Raw genomic sequence first — 17,356 nt, forward strand, 5'->3', positions numbered from 1 at the left:
TAGTTGCATACATAGGAGAACTAATTAAGAATGCCATGAGGAACTCAGACGCTGACAGTTCAGAGGGCCTTAAAGAGCTGGGGGCTCTTGCAGTTATCTTCAGAGGGAAATGTCAGCTCGCCAAAAGGCTGACACAGAGAAATTTCCAGGTTCCAGCTTACACTGTCAAAAAGCATTGAGAAACTGCAAAGAACTCTGGTCAAAGAAGGTCTGACGCATTTTAAAAAGGGATACACAGTGCTGGCATCATAAATATGGCAAAGATGTTTTCTACAGGTTTAGAATTAAAACCATTAAATCTAAGTTAAAAAAAATGTACAATACAATAAAAACAAAGAATTCACAACATTCTTACATGCTGTAATATACAATTAATTAAAAACATATCCAAACATGCTCAGACATAACGTTTAAAAACCTTTGTCATGTGTGTGCCGTGCAGTTTTCAAGAGACAGATTGATAAGTGTGACTGTTTAAACACTAAAGTGTGTAGATATATGTAATCAATGACTGTTCCAGTAAATTAAAGGGGGCACACTTTGCAGATATTGTCAAAATACCAAAGTACCCTCACAACGATTCTTCATGTATTTTAATTTCAGGTCATTTACAAGAAATGTCCAAGAGCTGTATCCAGACATGCTACAACAGGGTGTGCCTATAAAGTCAATGTTTGCGCAAGTAGAAAACCAGGATATGCTCTTTGCACCAATCATATTTACTTGTGAATTTAAATGCTGAAGTCCCAGTGTAGCCAAACACGTGTGCTGCTTATTGTTACTTCCCATGAACGCTTGACCTTCACGTGCAGAGTGACATATGTGCAGAGTCTGCCACGGCGAGGCTGTTTTCACATCCATCCTCATAATGTGGAAAGTTACTCTGTGCTCTAATCTGAGTTTAAAACGTGTATGTACGAACGTGACCTAATGACGTCACAACTTGGACAGTTTGGAGGCCAATCCTGACACGTCTTGTGTTTTGCAGTTAGACTTTTTGAAATAAATATCTGCGTGTTCATATTTTGGATTTTTTTTTGTCTTTTGTTGAAAACTTTATACGGGGAAAAACGCCATACAAAAAGCATTATACAAAGCAGAACTTGTATATGACTCCAAACATTACCAGGCGGGATGAATAGAAAAAAATAGATGCCATCTGGTCACAAAAACCTGCCATTGTTTAATTCTTTCATCTTTTTATAGCCCACTGTCTATACTGATCAGCTTTAGTTCTGTGTGGCCTCAACATGAGGAAATCTCTTGCTGCGACAGATATTTTGTGTTTCAACAAATGGAAGTAACGTAGTTGCACAGCCCTCATCAAGTATCAATTATCCTAAATATTATTTTGAATGCACAAATAATCAGGCTTTTTTCTACGTCTCTTTCTATCCATAGGTGCACTCAGACGGTTCTCTGAAGTACAGAAGCACGGAATCACTTTGTATCTGCAAGAGCTGTTTGCATGCATTTACATGACCTTAGAGATGGTCCAACCTCAGCGAAAAAGAAAAATCCCTTTTAACAACCACCAGGTGTCGCCCTGCACTACCAGGTGTGAGAGGTCGGGTCGTGCAGGAAAACAATAGAGGCAATACAAAGAATGCAGAGCTATTCAAATTACCCCCAAATAATCCCTCATACATGTTCCCGCTTCTCTTAAATAGGAACATTTGTGGTCTCTCCACTTCATGTGATCTTGTTTACACACTCCGATCGTACAAAAGGACATTGATCATTAATCGCTTTTCAGATCTCCATCCCTGCAGCCAATCGATGCTCAGAATTTTTCTGCTAATCGTAAATCGCAGTCAAAGTCAGGTTTATGACTTGCATCGCCTGATCAAACGTAGACTGTGCGGTGCATGCAAACATAAAAGCCTTTACGCATTAGGTCAATATTTTTTGTCGACACAGTATGAAAGCAAATCGGAATGTCCCATTAGATCAGTGTGTGGACGGCTGGTTGGTCCACAGGACGGTCGAGACATACGCAGCCTGATGCTAGGAAAAAAAAAAATAGAAAAAAAAAATCTGCTCATCACAAGCAGAGCATCAGAGCGCGGTTTAACCACATAGCCTAAGGGTGGAGTTATTCTGATCAACCTGACACATTTTCTCGGTGTCGCAATCGACCGCAGAGTCGCTCTATGGTTCAGTAAGCTGAAGAATCAGGGCGAAAATAGCTTCGGGCTGCTGCCGAATCGACCGTCTCATTTGCGCAGCTGCATATCCTACTTTTGCAAAGCTGACTGGGCTGCAGCATCAACACAACAGTAGGCCACCAGGCAGCTCCTTTACCGCATCCTCACCGACACCGGTGCGCCCCTCCGGCTGCTGCTGCAGGCTTTGGACCTCCCAGGGAAGAGATCAAGGGCTTAAGGACAGCAGTGATTCTAGTCGTGGAGTCAAGGGGAGGAGGACCGGTGTGAAACGGGTGAGTGGTAGCAGCTACAGCGGTCTTCAGAGCTGCGCAGTGGTAGTGGGGGTTGGTCATGGTCGGACGGGGACTGTGGGTATGTAAGCCCCGGTTTGGAAAGCGAGGGAACAGGCTTGGTGTTTTGCCTTTGCTGAGCGCGGTGGCAGCGACCGCAGCCCTGCTGGCTCTGCTCTTTGTGGACTTCATCGAGTCATGGGTCACCTCCATGAGCATGAACACGGTGGTGGAGCCGCACGCCGGCATCATCCCCCCGCAGAGCGACCCTCCCTCCAGACCCGAGGAGTTCCTGCTCATGCCCAGCCCGCTCGTGTGCCAGCGTGCCAAGCCTTACCTCATCACCATGGTTACCTCGGCTCCTGCCAATCAGAGGGCTCGCCAAGCCATCAGGGACACCTGGGGAGGGGAGGTGGAGGTGAGGGGCTTGCGGGTCATGACCCTCTTCATGGTGGGTGTGGCGTCGGACCCTGGACTGGCCAAGCTGCTGATAGAGGAGGCTAGAGAGCGAGGAGACCTGATTCAGGGGCGTTTTCTGGACACATACTCTAACCTCACCCTGAAAACTCTGTCAATGCTGGGCTGGGCCCGCCGCTTCTGCCCTCAGGCTCACTTTATGGCCAAAGTGGATGATGACGTCCTGTTCAATCCCAGCGCCCTGCTGCACTTCCTGAACAAGAGCCGTAACCCCTATGAACAAGGAGACTTATATCTTGGCAGGGTGCATCTTCGTGTGGCTCCGGACCGTGACCCGGAGAGCAAGCACTATCTCCCTTCAGGGGCCTACCCTCCTTCTGTCTTTCCAGACTATTGCAGTGGCACAGCCTATGTTCTGTCCCGCTCTGCATTGCTCAAAATTTCCTTGGCAGCCTCTGCATCACCTTTATCCACACCTCTTCCGCCTGAGGATGTATTTGTTGGTCTGTGTGCCCGGGCAGCTGGAGTGCTGCCCTCTCACTGCCCACTCTTCTCTGGTGGGCCAGGTGTGCCATACGGTCGCTGCTGCTATCAGGCGATGGTGTCCATCCACCACACCCCACCCAGGGAGATGCTGCACTACTGGGCTGACATCCATTCATCACAGCCCTGCTCCTGGCTGAGTCTACGTGCTTCTCTGGGGATGTGCAAAGTCAGGGCGATGCTCGGGTCAGCTCTGGGACTGGAGCAGGGCTTGTGAGGGTTGACGAGGAGAAAAACTGGACTCGCTGGGGTTGTGCCTCGCTTCAATACTGTGAACAGCACAAGTGCTCTTCAGGCTGTGAAGCTACACTATGTGCACTGAGAAAATTTCACTTTATTTTTATAGCTTTATTTTTTTAAACACTATGATGTATTTAACTGGCTTTTTTGCAGAAAAGGGAATGAACAGCAGGTAGTAACAATGGTCACAGTAGTCTTCAAGCTATTCTTGGACTGTTACCGCATCTTTCATTGTTATACTGACACATATTGTAATTGTAGAACAAACAACATTGGCATGCCGGTAGTATTCAGTGAGGAAATACAGCTGTGTATCTGATGAATGCACATTAGAACAAGTATTTCTATTAACACACTAAGTCTTACACCAATATGCTGCTACCTATTCAACACCTCTGTAGTCTATCACCAGGTACTTCAATTGTAGATGTTAGTCTATTGAGATGCCTAAATGCATGACGCTCCAAACAATAGCACATAAGATATCAAACCACAGGCTTCTTATACCCAGGAGTATAAGAAAAAAATATTAACAGTATTAGCTAAAACCTTCTATGTTCCAAAGGGAAAAATGCCTCAGTATATGATTTATTCAAGGAATTCAAGTATTGTGTGTTTTAAAAATTACAATGATATGATGATATGTGCAACCTGCCATTAACTGGAAGGCTGAAATTGATTGGAGACAGTAAAATGCATTGGCCAGGTCTGGGAATGGGCAGGAAGTTCTTCTTCCTTCTTCGGAGGCATTGTAATTCTGCTGCCTCATATCACCAGACACCGAAAATATAACCATGAAACTGATGTGAAACCCAGCTATAATCCCATGGCATTGTAGTATTAATTACCTGTCTCTATAAGAATGAGATTAGAGTGTGAATGACAGCTTTGTGTTGGTGTCTGGTCTGAGTGCATTTTAAAAGACAGTTTACAGCGTGTCAGGCTAAAGTCAAGGCTGTCTTGCTTCACACATGATGGAAATGAAGAGAAAGTCAGTGTGTTCACACTCAGGAAATACATGTTTGAATCAAATACTGTCACAAATAAACCTCTGTATCTTATGTTAAGGTCGCCTCATGTTTCTTTAGAGGAGAAACACACACGTGTGTTTCTATCAGTACACCCCCGGGACACTGCATTGACACGATTTATTTCTCAGCCCCTGACCCTTACCTTAGCCACCACAACTGAGTCCCTAACCCTAACGTTGACCCAGTGTGATTCCCCAACTCTAAAACCAAGTCTTAACACTCAAAAAGCAGTTTAGACCCGCGGCGACCTGTCAGGAGGTCAGGCGCTCACAGATTTATTTGCAGCCAGTTTATAGTCCCCACTGGGATATAAAAACACACACACGCACACGAATACTCATTTGCATTTCTATCCTTGTGAGGACTCATTGAGATAATGCATTGCCTCGTCCCTTGCCCTAATCTTAACCATCACAACTAAATGCCTAACCCCAGCCCTTTCTCTAACCTAAACCTAATCCTAACCTCACCCTTAAAACCAAGTCTGAACCCTCAAACAGCCCTTTGAAGACCAGCCAGAATGTCCTCACTTTGCAAATATGTCTTCATTCCAAAGTTCTAAAACTCGAATTGGTTCTCACAAAGATAGCCGTGATTGCACTACATCATAGATCGCAGTGTTGGGAACCCACTTTGATAGCATAGCTTTGCAAGCTACCAATCACTTCACATTGGAAGTAGTTCAACTACAGCAAAGCTATCCCAGGGAGAAATCTAGTTTGGTTAACAGAGGCTATGTAAAGCAAATAGTTTAGATTTTGTCCAAAATGATCAAATTCAAGATTCAAGATTGCTTTTATTGTCACTGAGCATGGACATGTCAACGAAATTTGCATTGCAACCCCCGTGTAGAAAGAAAAGATAATAAAATAAGATAAAATAAAATAAAATAAAATGAACTCACAACTAAGGGGGGGGGGGGGGGTGACAATGTATGTGTGATAAAAGATTCTAACAAAATGTAGTACAAAAAAGGTCACATGCCTGCAAAAAATGCCACTCAACTGAGTTTAATACATGTTACACATTTTGGACAACAAGGAAAAAGGCTCAATAAAATTAAAAAAGACAAATAAAATTAATAGGATCTCTTCAGTAATTCAAATCATTTCTATGGAGGAAATTATGGTTTTCATGGTGATTCCTCCTCAGGCCGGGTCGGGAGTTTTATCATGATGATGCTGTTGCTGTGTCAGCACTGAACGCCCGCCCCTTTGCACATTCACTACACAGAGGTCAAGTGTGTGGTGGTGGCTTTCTGACGAATGCTATGCCTTGGCTTGCCGTCACAGCGGTCAGGATATAAGAGGGACAGGACTGTGGCTGGTCAGCTGGGGTTCAATTACAGTAGAAAAGTAGTGGTAAAATAAAAAAAATAAATAAATAAAAAACATTTCTTTCCTTTTATGGTCCAAAATGGTTTGATGTTAGATAGCCAAAGTACTAGCTAATTAGATGCTGTTCACTGCTCCCCAGTGCTGATAGATAGTCATAGATGCCTGCTAAACAGGGACCAAACTTAGAATCTGAGTCATCCTGAGCCCCTTTCCATCAAGGCAGATGAAGGAAAATTCTGGTTTATGTTGGTGAGTCTTGCTAATTTATGTGAGAGGTCCAGCCCATCACCGTGTCATACAGGATTCCCTGCAAAATAACCAAGGTAACTCATACCTGTGAACTAGCCTGCCCCATACCAGCATAGTAGAAAACTGTCAAGCATAATTTAGCTGTGTTTTAAATAATGTCCAACACTGTCCCAAAAGACAGTTCTATCAAGTGTCTTTTTGTGCTGTCATCACTGTTTCCTGTTCGGAAACTTAAGTTCAGACCCTTGTCTCACAATTTGACCAAGCATGAATTTGTGTTTACTTCAGTTCCAGAGAACACATTAATAAAACTAATAGGCAGCAAAATTATGTCTTAGCACTTTCGCTGTCTCCAAAAGCCAGTAGGTCATTTGAAGTAGGCCGAGGCCATGAAAACTAAAGACCAGTTCCAAACAACTATGACATGACGATTCCTCAGCAACCTTGTGGATGAAGGTGCTCAGATTCTACACAGAGTGTTTACACCTCCAGCCTGCAGGGTCTTCAGAGACAGAAGCTACAAACAGTACTTCCCTAAGGAGTATCCAAGGGAAAGGTACAGGCTCAGTAGGCCCAGCATATTTTACCTATGTAGTCTGCCAGAACCACACACAAGGAAGCACACTCACAGTCCAGCCAAGACATAACCACAGCTCAGTCTGTCTGCGTGGCTCTGCATTTCTTTACATGCGGGACATTCTTGTACAGTGTTGTTGATGCAGGCGGTCTTGCAAAAGCAACTCAATACTGGGAAATAAGAGGGGTATACCTTGATATGAAGCAGCCATCTTTTCCTGGTCATCATGAAACACAAAGAACCAAAGAGACATTTTATTCAGTTGCAGGTATGTGACAGTTAAAATAAATGCCAAGTAGCTCACAGGTTGACAGGCCTCTGTATTAACTTAGTCCTCTTCTCCAGGCTTCCCAAATGTCACAGAAGCAATAGACTGCACTCATGCATGTATCCAGGTCCCATCTGGAAAGAGTACCTGGTTATATAGATGGTCATAGCAACATAAATCATTGCTGAAGTACTCGTTGTTCTGGTCACGTCCTGAATCAAGGTGTATGGTTTTATGTAAGTTAAAGAGCGCAGGCTCATCCACAACTGTTCACATTTGGTCTCACCACTGGCATTTCTGTGACTGCAGAAATACTCTCCTTGTAAAAGACCCTAGACACGCTGGCACCATCTCCCTGCAAATAGAAGAACACTGCAGTTGTTGAAGTAAAAGATGAAAGAACTGCCTAAGATGCTTGGTGTTTTTGCAAAACAAGGACGACTCATACATGGGTCAGGTACGCCTTGGGCATCTTGAGAGGGATCTAGCGGGCATATAATGTCTCCACTCACATACTTGATAGGCCTACTGTTAGTTATTACCCTTGAGAGACTGATACTGGTTGAAGAAAAGAAGTGAACAAAAGAAAAAGTGTTTGGAGTTTGAATTAGACTGGTGGACAATCCTTAGGTGTTGCACCTTCTATGTTGACAAGGCATGGCTAAATTGTGTTAATGGAACAGCTTGAGCCATAAGTGTAAGATGACGTTTATTCAAGCTGTGCTTTTTCAATTAAGTGCAGCGCTGATGGAATACCCCACTGCTGAAGAGAACAGAGACTTTAAGCTTTGCTTACTCAGCAAGTCTTCTTGAAGCCAAGATCACTTCTGCAAAAATGACCTGACAACAGATTACATATACAGACTATGTAATCCCAACAAAGTAGTCATAACACACAGAGATGCAACAATTAAAACATTAGTAACATCAGTAACTGGAATTTAAATGTCCTCTGGAGCGGGTGTCTCCAACGTCAGTGTACTTTCAGCGGTGAGCTGTTGTTTACAGGAAGTGAGTCTTACCAGTTTATAACTGAAAGGAAACCATCTGTGTACTCTGGTCTGTAACTTTAACTTCAGTTAGGCAAAGTGACTGTCAGAGTACTTCCTGTAATGCTCAAGGCACGGTTCCTCTTAATTTCTCTAATCTTGCAAGTACACGACATTTCTGGAACCACTGCCCTTTTCAAGTCATAAACAAATCACAAGAAAACTCTTTGACAGACATCTCCAAATATGCCTGTTGATGAATTTAGAAAGTGATGTAGGTGGTGCTAATATCAGTAATTAAACTCCAGTCACTCTGTCATTGAGTTAACAATGTATTTATTAGGTGTTGACAATGTGTGAGCATATTTTAACATGTTCCACATTTGCTGTATCTCAAATAATGAGTGAGTTTCAAGGCTTAGCATTATGTTGTTTATTTTCAAAACACATTTATATAAAACATTTGACATACGCTCAGTTAGTTCAGCCACCACAGTGCTCGAAAAGGTCAGAAATGAGTGGAAAAATCTGTTTATCAGTAGAGAAAAAAATATAACTAAACACAAATTTTGGGTGACGTCAGTGTCAGCCAAGGCACCACTTATCATCCAGCCATTTGGACAGGAAGTGCTTCAGGCGACAGCAGACACCCCCAGACTATTCCACAAAGGGCCGTGTGGCTGCGGGCTTTTGTTGCCACCAATCATAAGGTCACCTAATTCAGCTGAAGACTGAGATCAGGTGATTAAATGAGTCCCGCCAGGTGTACTCCTCCTTGGTTGGAATGGAAACCTGCAGCCACGCGGCCCTGTGTGGAATAGTTTGGACATGGCCGGACTACAGGCATGAATTGGGACTGCCACGTGTCAGAATTCAAGTCTCCATTGAAGGGAGCCGACCACATCCAGAATTTCTGCAGTTCATGTTTTGTTCCCACAGTGAGTAATGTGTCCAACAAATGTGACTTCACATGAAGTTCAGAGGTCACTCCCTCAGAATGTCACTGGGTTTGGGGCTGCACAAAGGGTCTATTTTTTGAATCTGTCCAAAGCAGATCTCTGGCTTGATAATATCGCCGCCTTCGTCTCCCTCGCCTTTCTCTCTTTTTCCATTTTCATTTTGTCCTCCACAGATTTCCTGATTGCATCCTGGGGGGGACAAGCAAAGACACATAACCAAAAACTGCAGACATAGCAGAACGATCACAATGCGATTGTATCAATCTTCATCTTATATTCTGAAGCACTTACCCTCTGGTCCTCATGAGCCACTTGTTTCTTGCGCCTTTCAACACCGCCAGCAGAGCTACGACCTTTTTTCTTATACTTGGGAGTAAATTTTTCTCTGGCGAGCGGGTCAAAGCCCTGGGAAGACATAAAAAGCTTTTAGAAGGCTTTAAACAACAATAAACCTGTTATGATCAAGAGTCAGTATTTTAATATGTATAGATCTATATCTTATGACACTGACCAGAGCTTGGACCCTGTCTTGGTGCCTCTGCTCAAAGGTGGCGTGGTCAACCTTCCCCAGCTCGGTGGGGTCGAGGGTGATGAGCTCTGGCTGGATCTTCTCCAGCAGGGCTTTAACCTCCCACTCCTGCCTCTGCTTTGCACTGCGGTACGGATTGGCATCGAGACCATCAAAGTTAGGCTCTCCCGCACCTGTGAATGCAAATGGAGGGAGACGGACGAAAAGATGGAAACAGTTTCAAGGCACAGAAAAATGTAAGGTGTGGATTATTTTCAAAATAAAGCAAAGCATCTAAATATAACTCAGTGCAGTGCCTCGTCAAACTACGAGCTCATTTTGATCCTGACCCAATGATCAACTTTGTTGTTCAGTCTACTTTTAAATATGTAGGCATAATGTGAAATCCAGTTGGACCTGGTACGAGCATGCTGGTGAAACCGTCTCCATGTCCCACCCCGAGGACATCCTCAAAGGGACAGAAGTGCAGCCCCCACACTGTTCCTCGAACTCTGTGAGCCATGTAGGGTTTAGTCACCGGAGTGCTCCACACGTCCCTGTACAACTGCAGGGAGACAGTTTTCAGACACAGATGAAGCCAAACAAGAGCAGAGGACATTTCCAAATGTCTTTGTTCCAATGTGAAGTTGCAAACTGTAGTCTGGAGCAGTGGCTTCTTCTTTGCTGAGCGTTCTCTCAGGTTGCTTCTTTGCGATATGGATACTTCTGTACTCATTTCCTCCAACATCATCATAAGGTCCTTTGCTGTTATTCTGGGACTGATTTACACTTTTCACCTCTAGGAGATAGAACGCATCTCCTTCCTGAGTGGTACGATGCCTGCGTGGTTTACACTTGCATACTTTTGTTTGTACAGATGAACAAGCTTCCTTCAGGCCTTTGGAAATCTCTCCCAAGGATGAACCAGACTTGTGGATGTTTCTGCCATGACATAATTTTCCAAGCTGTTTAAAGGCACAGTCAGCCAAACGTATGTAAACTTCTGACCCACTGGAATTGAGATATAAGCAATCTGCCTGTCAACAATGGTTGGAAACATGTAGATTTCCTAACTGGCTTTGCAGGACTATAATTTGTTATCATGAAATCTGTGGAGTGGTTAAAAATGTGGAGTGTACGTAAACATCCAACTTCAACTGATTGATAACTTGATAAAAACGACTGCACTCATTATGGTGAGCTAGTTTCAGTGTCTGAGCATTCTGCACGAAAGCTTACTGTGCGACTTAGAGGAATCATCTTTAATGAACTTTGTCCTTCGCTGCTGTGACAGCAAACAACGTGTGCTATAAAAGGTTTATTGTTTTGTGGTGCAATAAAATTCAAAAGACTGCACAGCTAATCGAACTTTGCCTGTCTCAGAACTCGGAAGTTTGCTACTTTACAGGAAAGGTCTTTTACCATTATCATTATTATTACTATTGAACAAATACGGTGACTCAACACCCTGTGCTGCTCATGGTAAATATCCTACTGTGTGCACTTGTCACAACCACTGCTCCAAATGCATCACTTCCTGTGTGCCAGATCGCTTTCAATGACAAATCATTAATTGTGCAGTGTGGAGGCGATGATGACCTGAACAATATCTCCTGTGGCTGCAGACAGCAGTCCCCTCTGGCTCAGTGACAAACAGGAAGCTCCAGCAGGGAGGAAGTAGGATTTGAGGGGCTTGAAGGCTCTAATGTCATATATCTTCATCTTTTTATCCATGCCAGATGTCACCATGTATCTGCCAGGAGAGGAAACCATAACAACAGATTGCTCTCTGGTGGACATTGAGGGAACTGCAGTTCACTGCTCACAACAGAAAAAGTATTAGTTAATCAACCTGACTGTGAAGCTGTTCATCATTTATAGATTTTATCTGCAAACTTGTTAAGCATCCACTGCTTTGCCTGGGAGACACTAGTGCGATGTAATTTTTGAGACAAGGACATGCGACTGGCAGTGTCAACTAGGTAGCCCTTGAAAGACTGCTGTGAAGCAACCTTTAGGTTAGATACACAGACGACCATCCACAGCTTCCTGCCTCTGAATAGAGTCTAGTATCCTAGGTAAGAAAGTTTTATGGTGACTCACGTGCCCGTCTTGTCTACGGTAACGGAGCGCACGCCACCCTGGTGACAGAGCATCTTAACGAGGGCTTCTTTCTGGTTGGGTGACCAAAGGGTGACCGTGCCGTTGTGGTGGCCCAGGTGGATGATGGCATTATGAGGGTTCTGGCACATCACGTCAAGCCGGCCAGCCTTGGTGCAGATGGCTGCCACCTCCTTTCCCACAGACACATCCAGGTACTGCAGGAAACCTGTAGCACTCTGAGGACAAGAGTGAGAACAGGAAGGTCTGTCAGAGCTGACTTCTGTTGGTGAATTCAAGTTCATTTTAAAGGATCTGCAAAACAGCACCCTTTGTCAGTGTGTGTGCTTTTAAATTTACGGTTTCACTTTCCTCTAGATTATGGGTTTTCAAACTGTGAGGCACAGATGTGAGGCCAAGAGACTGTGAGTTAATTGTAGCTTGTGCTTCTTAGCAACACACATGGCTCATGGAGGCAATTAAGGCACTTTTAAACCCTCAGTGTCTGCCACAATTTGCATCATTTGCACTCGCATTTCGAGTCATAATTTTGTCTGCAGAGTAACAAAGTAACTGCTGAATAACTAATTCAGCATACTTTTAATTTATGCAAACTTATACTAAAAAAACTGCCACTGTAGGTTCTCCTGCACGCTTGGAAAGGGGAAGGTGAGGCGACACGTATTCAGTTGGTTGCAATCTGCTAAAAACCAACGAAACTAAAATAGTTTAAAAAAAGAAAACTTCTCTTAATTGCACAAGATGATACATAACACTCAGCATTAAACAGAAGACAACTCTTTGTTATTATAGTCATATATTTAAAATAAAGGTCTAAAATCTATAAGAACAGTTACTGCTACACTTACTGCTGTGGCTAGCAAAAAGTGGTAGGGGAGGAACTGCATACGAAGGACATCATTGAACTTGCGGATGCAGTGAAGCTCTATTCCATTAGAGTCATAGATATGCAGCCACTTCTTCTGAGCCACTGCATACATGGTCTCACAATGGAGCCACCTAAAAGAAAGCATTAATCGAGTTTCTTAACAGAACAGATGCTCACAGTTGCTGGGGACTGTAGTATTACGGTATTATACAATATTTTGTACTCACTTTACATCATTCACAGACTCCATCACGTTTATCTCACACATTAACTGTTTGGACTGCCACTCTACACAAGCAACATGGCCTCTCCTCCCAGCAAGCACCAAGTGACTGAAGTCAAGGGAACACACAAAATACACACAAATCAACATTTAAATTAATATGTCTTCATCAACAATGGATGAAATGACTACATATAATGTGACAGGGCTTGCTTGGAGGGATAAACCGACAACCAAACTCTGCAGTGCCCTCCGCTCCGCAGAGCCTTTCAGCGTCTGTCGGCATTTCATTGCTTTGATTCTGCAAGCGGCAACACTGCTGTTTTGGGTCAGTCTCAGTTCGCTCATTAGTACTGTTCTCAGACTTCAGACTGCCTTGCAAACCCTTTGTTCACCCGCCCGCACACACTGTCAGACACAGTTAATGACAATCTGGTGAACACAGTGGAGCATTTAGCAGCTCAAGAGCCAGATATTTCCCAAACAGAGCTAAAAGAACCGAATAAATGTCAGGTGGGCACAAACAGGACCCCAAATAAATGGAGGTGTCATGATTCTCCAAATCCATAATTTGCCTTGATTTTTGAGTTATAGTTCACAATTTGATTCAACTTAAACGCCGATGCCATTGTTAGACAATTGAGCCTCGATTTGTTAAAGATCAACACATCAGTGGTTTTATGTCCTGACAACTATCATTAACATTTTCAAATTCTTCTTTAAAAAGATCAAATGTGTTATAAAAGCCATATTTTTAGGGGCCTGTAACACACTAAGGCCCTATGTTCAAAATTAATAATTTCTTTTAAATGTAAGAACAATATCTTATTTAACCAGTCACAAAAGAGTCACTAGATGGCAGAAGAGTACTTTACAAAACAGCTTGAGTTTCCTCACCTGCAAAAAGCCACCAGGATCAGAATTTCACACACACGCTTCCTGCAGTGTGTCTCTCTCTGTGTGTGTGTGTGTGTGTGTGTGTGTGTGTGTGTGTATCCTTCAGCAGGTATGTGTTTGGAAGTGGGGTTGTAATACTAATAAAGGCACACAGAGCAGCAGCATTTTCTCTCTGTAGCCTTGTTACCTGTCTAACAAACACCTACATACTAATAAAAACCTGCATTTTATATTCATACTGAGGAGGCATTTGTGCTGTGTAATGCATTTATATTATCTATTTCTTATTTGGATCTGTATTTATTGATATTCTGAAGATGAAATCGTTATCTAATAACCCAGAATATGGTCTCTTTTGAACAATGGAAATCATTTATGAGGCAAAATGTTTCAGGGAAAGTGAAAATCAGCCTTACATGTGACTGAATGGAAATTACTATAAGAGCTTTGGGACGGGCTGTAAGAGGGCGGACCAGACTGACTTCCTGTTCTGGTGAGGACATATCAAATAAGAGACTTGGGATGTACCCAGGGTTAACTGTCCCTCCCTAACAGGTGCAACAGGTTCGTAAACACAACAGAGCCCGAAAAAAGAGGTCCAAGCTACATATGTGAAAACAGCTTTGTGGGTGGACATGAGTTAATTACACCTTTTGCTTTTCCTGCAAGGACAATTCAAAATGTCTGCTGTGAAAAAGGCTGATATAAATGTACAAATATACATTATGAGGTGCCATATTAGTATTAGGTTTACAGCATCTAATGCTGCCCCCAAGTGGTCAATACAAAAAACTGCAGGAATTTTCAAAATGACTGCATTGATGATGTCTTCTTTCAATTAATTTTGACTTTTGGACTTTAAAACACTGGAATTATTGAAAGTTGGATCACACGAATTGGAAACAATCCTACACAAGACACTACTGAAATGTCGTTACAAATAACACAACACAAATAATATCAGTGTAGCGTGAACCTTAAACAAAAGCAACATTTCATTCATGGTTTGTCTCAGTATGAAGTCTGATACTGACCGTCCGGTCTTGCTGTAATCCACTCGATATGGTCCAAACTGAGACAGTTTCAGATTAAAGTACTAAGGATAAAAGGGAGAGACAAAAAACTAATTAAAAAAGAGCAAAAACAATGTGGGCAACATCAGAACACCTGGAAAGTCACTTATAAAAACTGGCCTTGAAATTCAATTTAAGTACACTGCTCAAAAAAAAAAAGGAACACTTAAATCACACAAGTACCCAGCAGAAACTCAACGTACAGTATTTCTAAACTAGAATTTGGATGGATATAAAATCATTTCCAATGTCAGATAAAGTGTCCAGGCAGTGTCCCACCTTTGCCCCAGACGCTATATCCACAGCATCTGCAATATCTTCCTGAGAGATCATGCACGTGTCCTCATCTTCATCTCCTTCTAGAAACCTGACATTAGCGAGGGCACGCACGCACGCACACACAAAATCAGACTTGTAAGTAATGACTTTAAGTGACATTTTTCATAATTTTTATCTCTGTCATATCATACACTGTGACATGAGGCAGCAAGCAACCTTTAGAAGAAAAAGTTACCCTGCATCCTCTGGGAGTAGGAGGTCGAAGCGGGCAGCTTGTTTCTGAGCCATTTCTGAAGCTTCTTCTGAGCGAGCCATGATGGCTCTCAGCTTGTAATGCTGGCGGTGAGCCTGGGAGGAGAAGAATAAAGGAATGAGGTGTTGGCTGGTGACAACGAGTCTACTTATTTCATAGAAATTGGAAGTAAGAGACATTACGGTGCTCGCCTTTTTAGTTTTATCTTTCCTCTTGAACTTCTGCATCCTGTCTTCTGGAATAGAGGCAGGCCCAGGGAAAGGGTCTGATTTCTGAAGGAATATGAACAATTATAATGTCATTTAATTTATACACAAATTTAAAGTAAGATAATGGAGAGCTGGGGGACATATTGATATCATCTCAATACTGAAGTATGGAAATAGATACTGTTTAAAACATTATGTTGCAATATTGTGGTATACCTTAAATACATATTTCTGGTCATAAAGGCTGTATCACAGTTGAGGGATGCACTGCAACATTCAGGACTTGAGTCAGCACTTGAGTCGGTCTCACTACAATCTTACCCCTGATATGAATTTCTTTCCATCTCTCTGATCCTCTTCTCGCTCTCGTTTCTTGGCTTTCTGTGTCTTTTGTTCCTTCTGTTGCAGAGCCTGTTCAGGCTGTTCTTCTTTTCCCACCTCGTTTTCATCCTTCCCCTTGTCCTGTGGCTCCTGCCAGTAACGTGCTGGAGGCTGTTAGAGAGGAGCAAACGATGGCAAGTTAGCAGCAGTGACTTTAAGGAGCTGACAGATACTTTAGAGCATTTATTTGTGACCAGAAGGGGTCAGCTCGTCTCCTTTCGGGACCCCGTACACACGCGCTAATTGCGTTAGCTGCCTGATGCTAGCAAATAATAAGCCGATACTACGTCGTATTTGTCAATATGAAAAGCACTGCGCTAGTCTGCTTGGCTGACTATATCCAAAGTTAAACGCGGGTACAGTGACGTTGTCTTACTAATGATTTATTCGTAGTTACCTTCTTCTTTTTCCCCACGTGTGCATCCTTCACCGCTGCCTCGCCGGGAGACGCCATATTTGTTGTATATGTTTTTCATTTCCGGTGGCGTCACGTATGAAAACGTCACTTCTGGTTTTATACTTCCGCTTCATTTTTATGAAGATATGACTGATACGAAATTAAGTGATTGACAAAACGAAGTATTTTATAATAGCATTCTATTCTTTGAATTCATAGTGACTTGATGATGAGATTATTCTCCATTTGACAAGTCAAGGTCCATTTAGGAGCACTGACTTATCAATTTCTTGGGTCAATACAATCTGATGATATACGTTGATATCAATGATATATTTTACTTGATTTTATGCATTCTATCTAATCTATTTTAATCTGCCTATACCATCATTTTATGCTATGATTTGCCCTATTAAGCTCTATGCTTACCTTTGTTAGGTAAAATATATACTTAGTGGAGCATTTTACGACAGTCGTCGTAATTGAGCCAGTGGGTCATGGCAGTCAGATTGAACTGCTGTTTGTTTGGGTGAGAGTAGGATTTAAAGACACCTTCAAGGTAAAGTGCCTAGAGAATGGTGTTGTCTGTTAAGATAAGATTTTATTTATCCCACAATGGGGGAAATTCACATGTTACAGCAGCAACACTACAGAGTGCAAGAAGTCAGAGGACAAGAAGACAAAAAAATATTGCACAAGTATTATATACCCTATGGTAATTTACAATATAGACAATACATACACACTTAGGTAATTTAAAAATGACGATATTACATGAAAACAGAGGAAAATGTGAGATGTGATCAGGTTCTCAGTACTTGCATTTGAGTGGATTTTGTTGTGCACAGTTATACAGTCTGATGGCTGTGGGCAGGAAAGACCTGCAGTAGTTTCTTCCTGTCTCTGTCCGTTCTACCCCCTCTCCAGCACACTATGGCATAAAACAATGCAGAGGCCACCACAGTGTCATAGAAAGCTGTGTAGCTTTGCGTACTGCGGCCTGTCACTGAAGTAGTCGTTGGTCCACACCAGCCACCTCCATTTTCCCCCACAGCATTGATGGCTGGATGGTGTTGAAAGCACTGGAGAAGTCAAAAAAC

General features: G+C 42.7%; 2 protein-coding genes across 2 annotated transcripts; one reads left to right on the top strand and one right to left on the bottom strand.

The window, feature by feature from the left end:
* The first annotated feature begins 1,958 nt into the window (after positions 1-1,958).
* Positions 1,959-4,696, top strand: b3galt4 (UDP-Gal:betaGlcNAc beta 1,3-galactosyltransferase, polypeptide 4). Its single transcript, XM_076740829.1, has one exon. It carries the CDS (start codon positions 2,499-2,501, stop codon positions 3,612-3,614), a length of 1,116 nt encoding a protein of 371 aa, XP_076596944.1. The 5' UTR covers positions 1,959-2,498; the 3' UTR covers positions 3,615-4,696.
* Positions 4,697-8,402: 3,706 nt separating this feature from the next.
* On the bottom strand, positions 8,403-16,360 carry wdr46 (WD repeat domain 46). Its single transcript, XM_076742135.1, has 14 exons — positions 16,257-16,360; positions 15,800-15,970; positions 15,461-15,541; positions 15,252-15,364; positions 15,017-15,104; positions 14,699-14,760; positions 12,772-12,876; positions 12,525-12,675; positions 11,659-11,894; positions 11,155-11,308; positions 9,973-10,120; positions 9,559-9,749; positions 9,339-9,452; positions 8,403-9,236 (listed from the first exon to the last, which is right to left on the bottom strand). The coding sequence occupies exons 1-14, from the start codon at positions 16,311-16,313 to the stop codon at positions 9,117-9,119; spliced, it is 1,791 nt and encodes a 596-aa protein (XP_076598250.1). The 5' UTR covers positions 16,314-16,360; the 3' UTR covers positions 8,403-9,116.
* Between the last annotated feature and the right edge of the window lie 996 nt (positions 16,361-17,356).

Source organism: Chaetodon auriga, chromosome 10 (assembly GCF_051107435.1).
Source record: "Chaetodon auriga isolate fChaAug3 chromosome 10, fChaAug3.hap1, whole genome shotgun sequence".
In the NCBI taxonomy this organism is placed as follows: Eukaryota; Metazoa; Chordata; class Actinopteri; order Chaetodontiformes; family Chaetodontidae; genus Chaetodon; species Chaetodon auriga.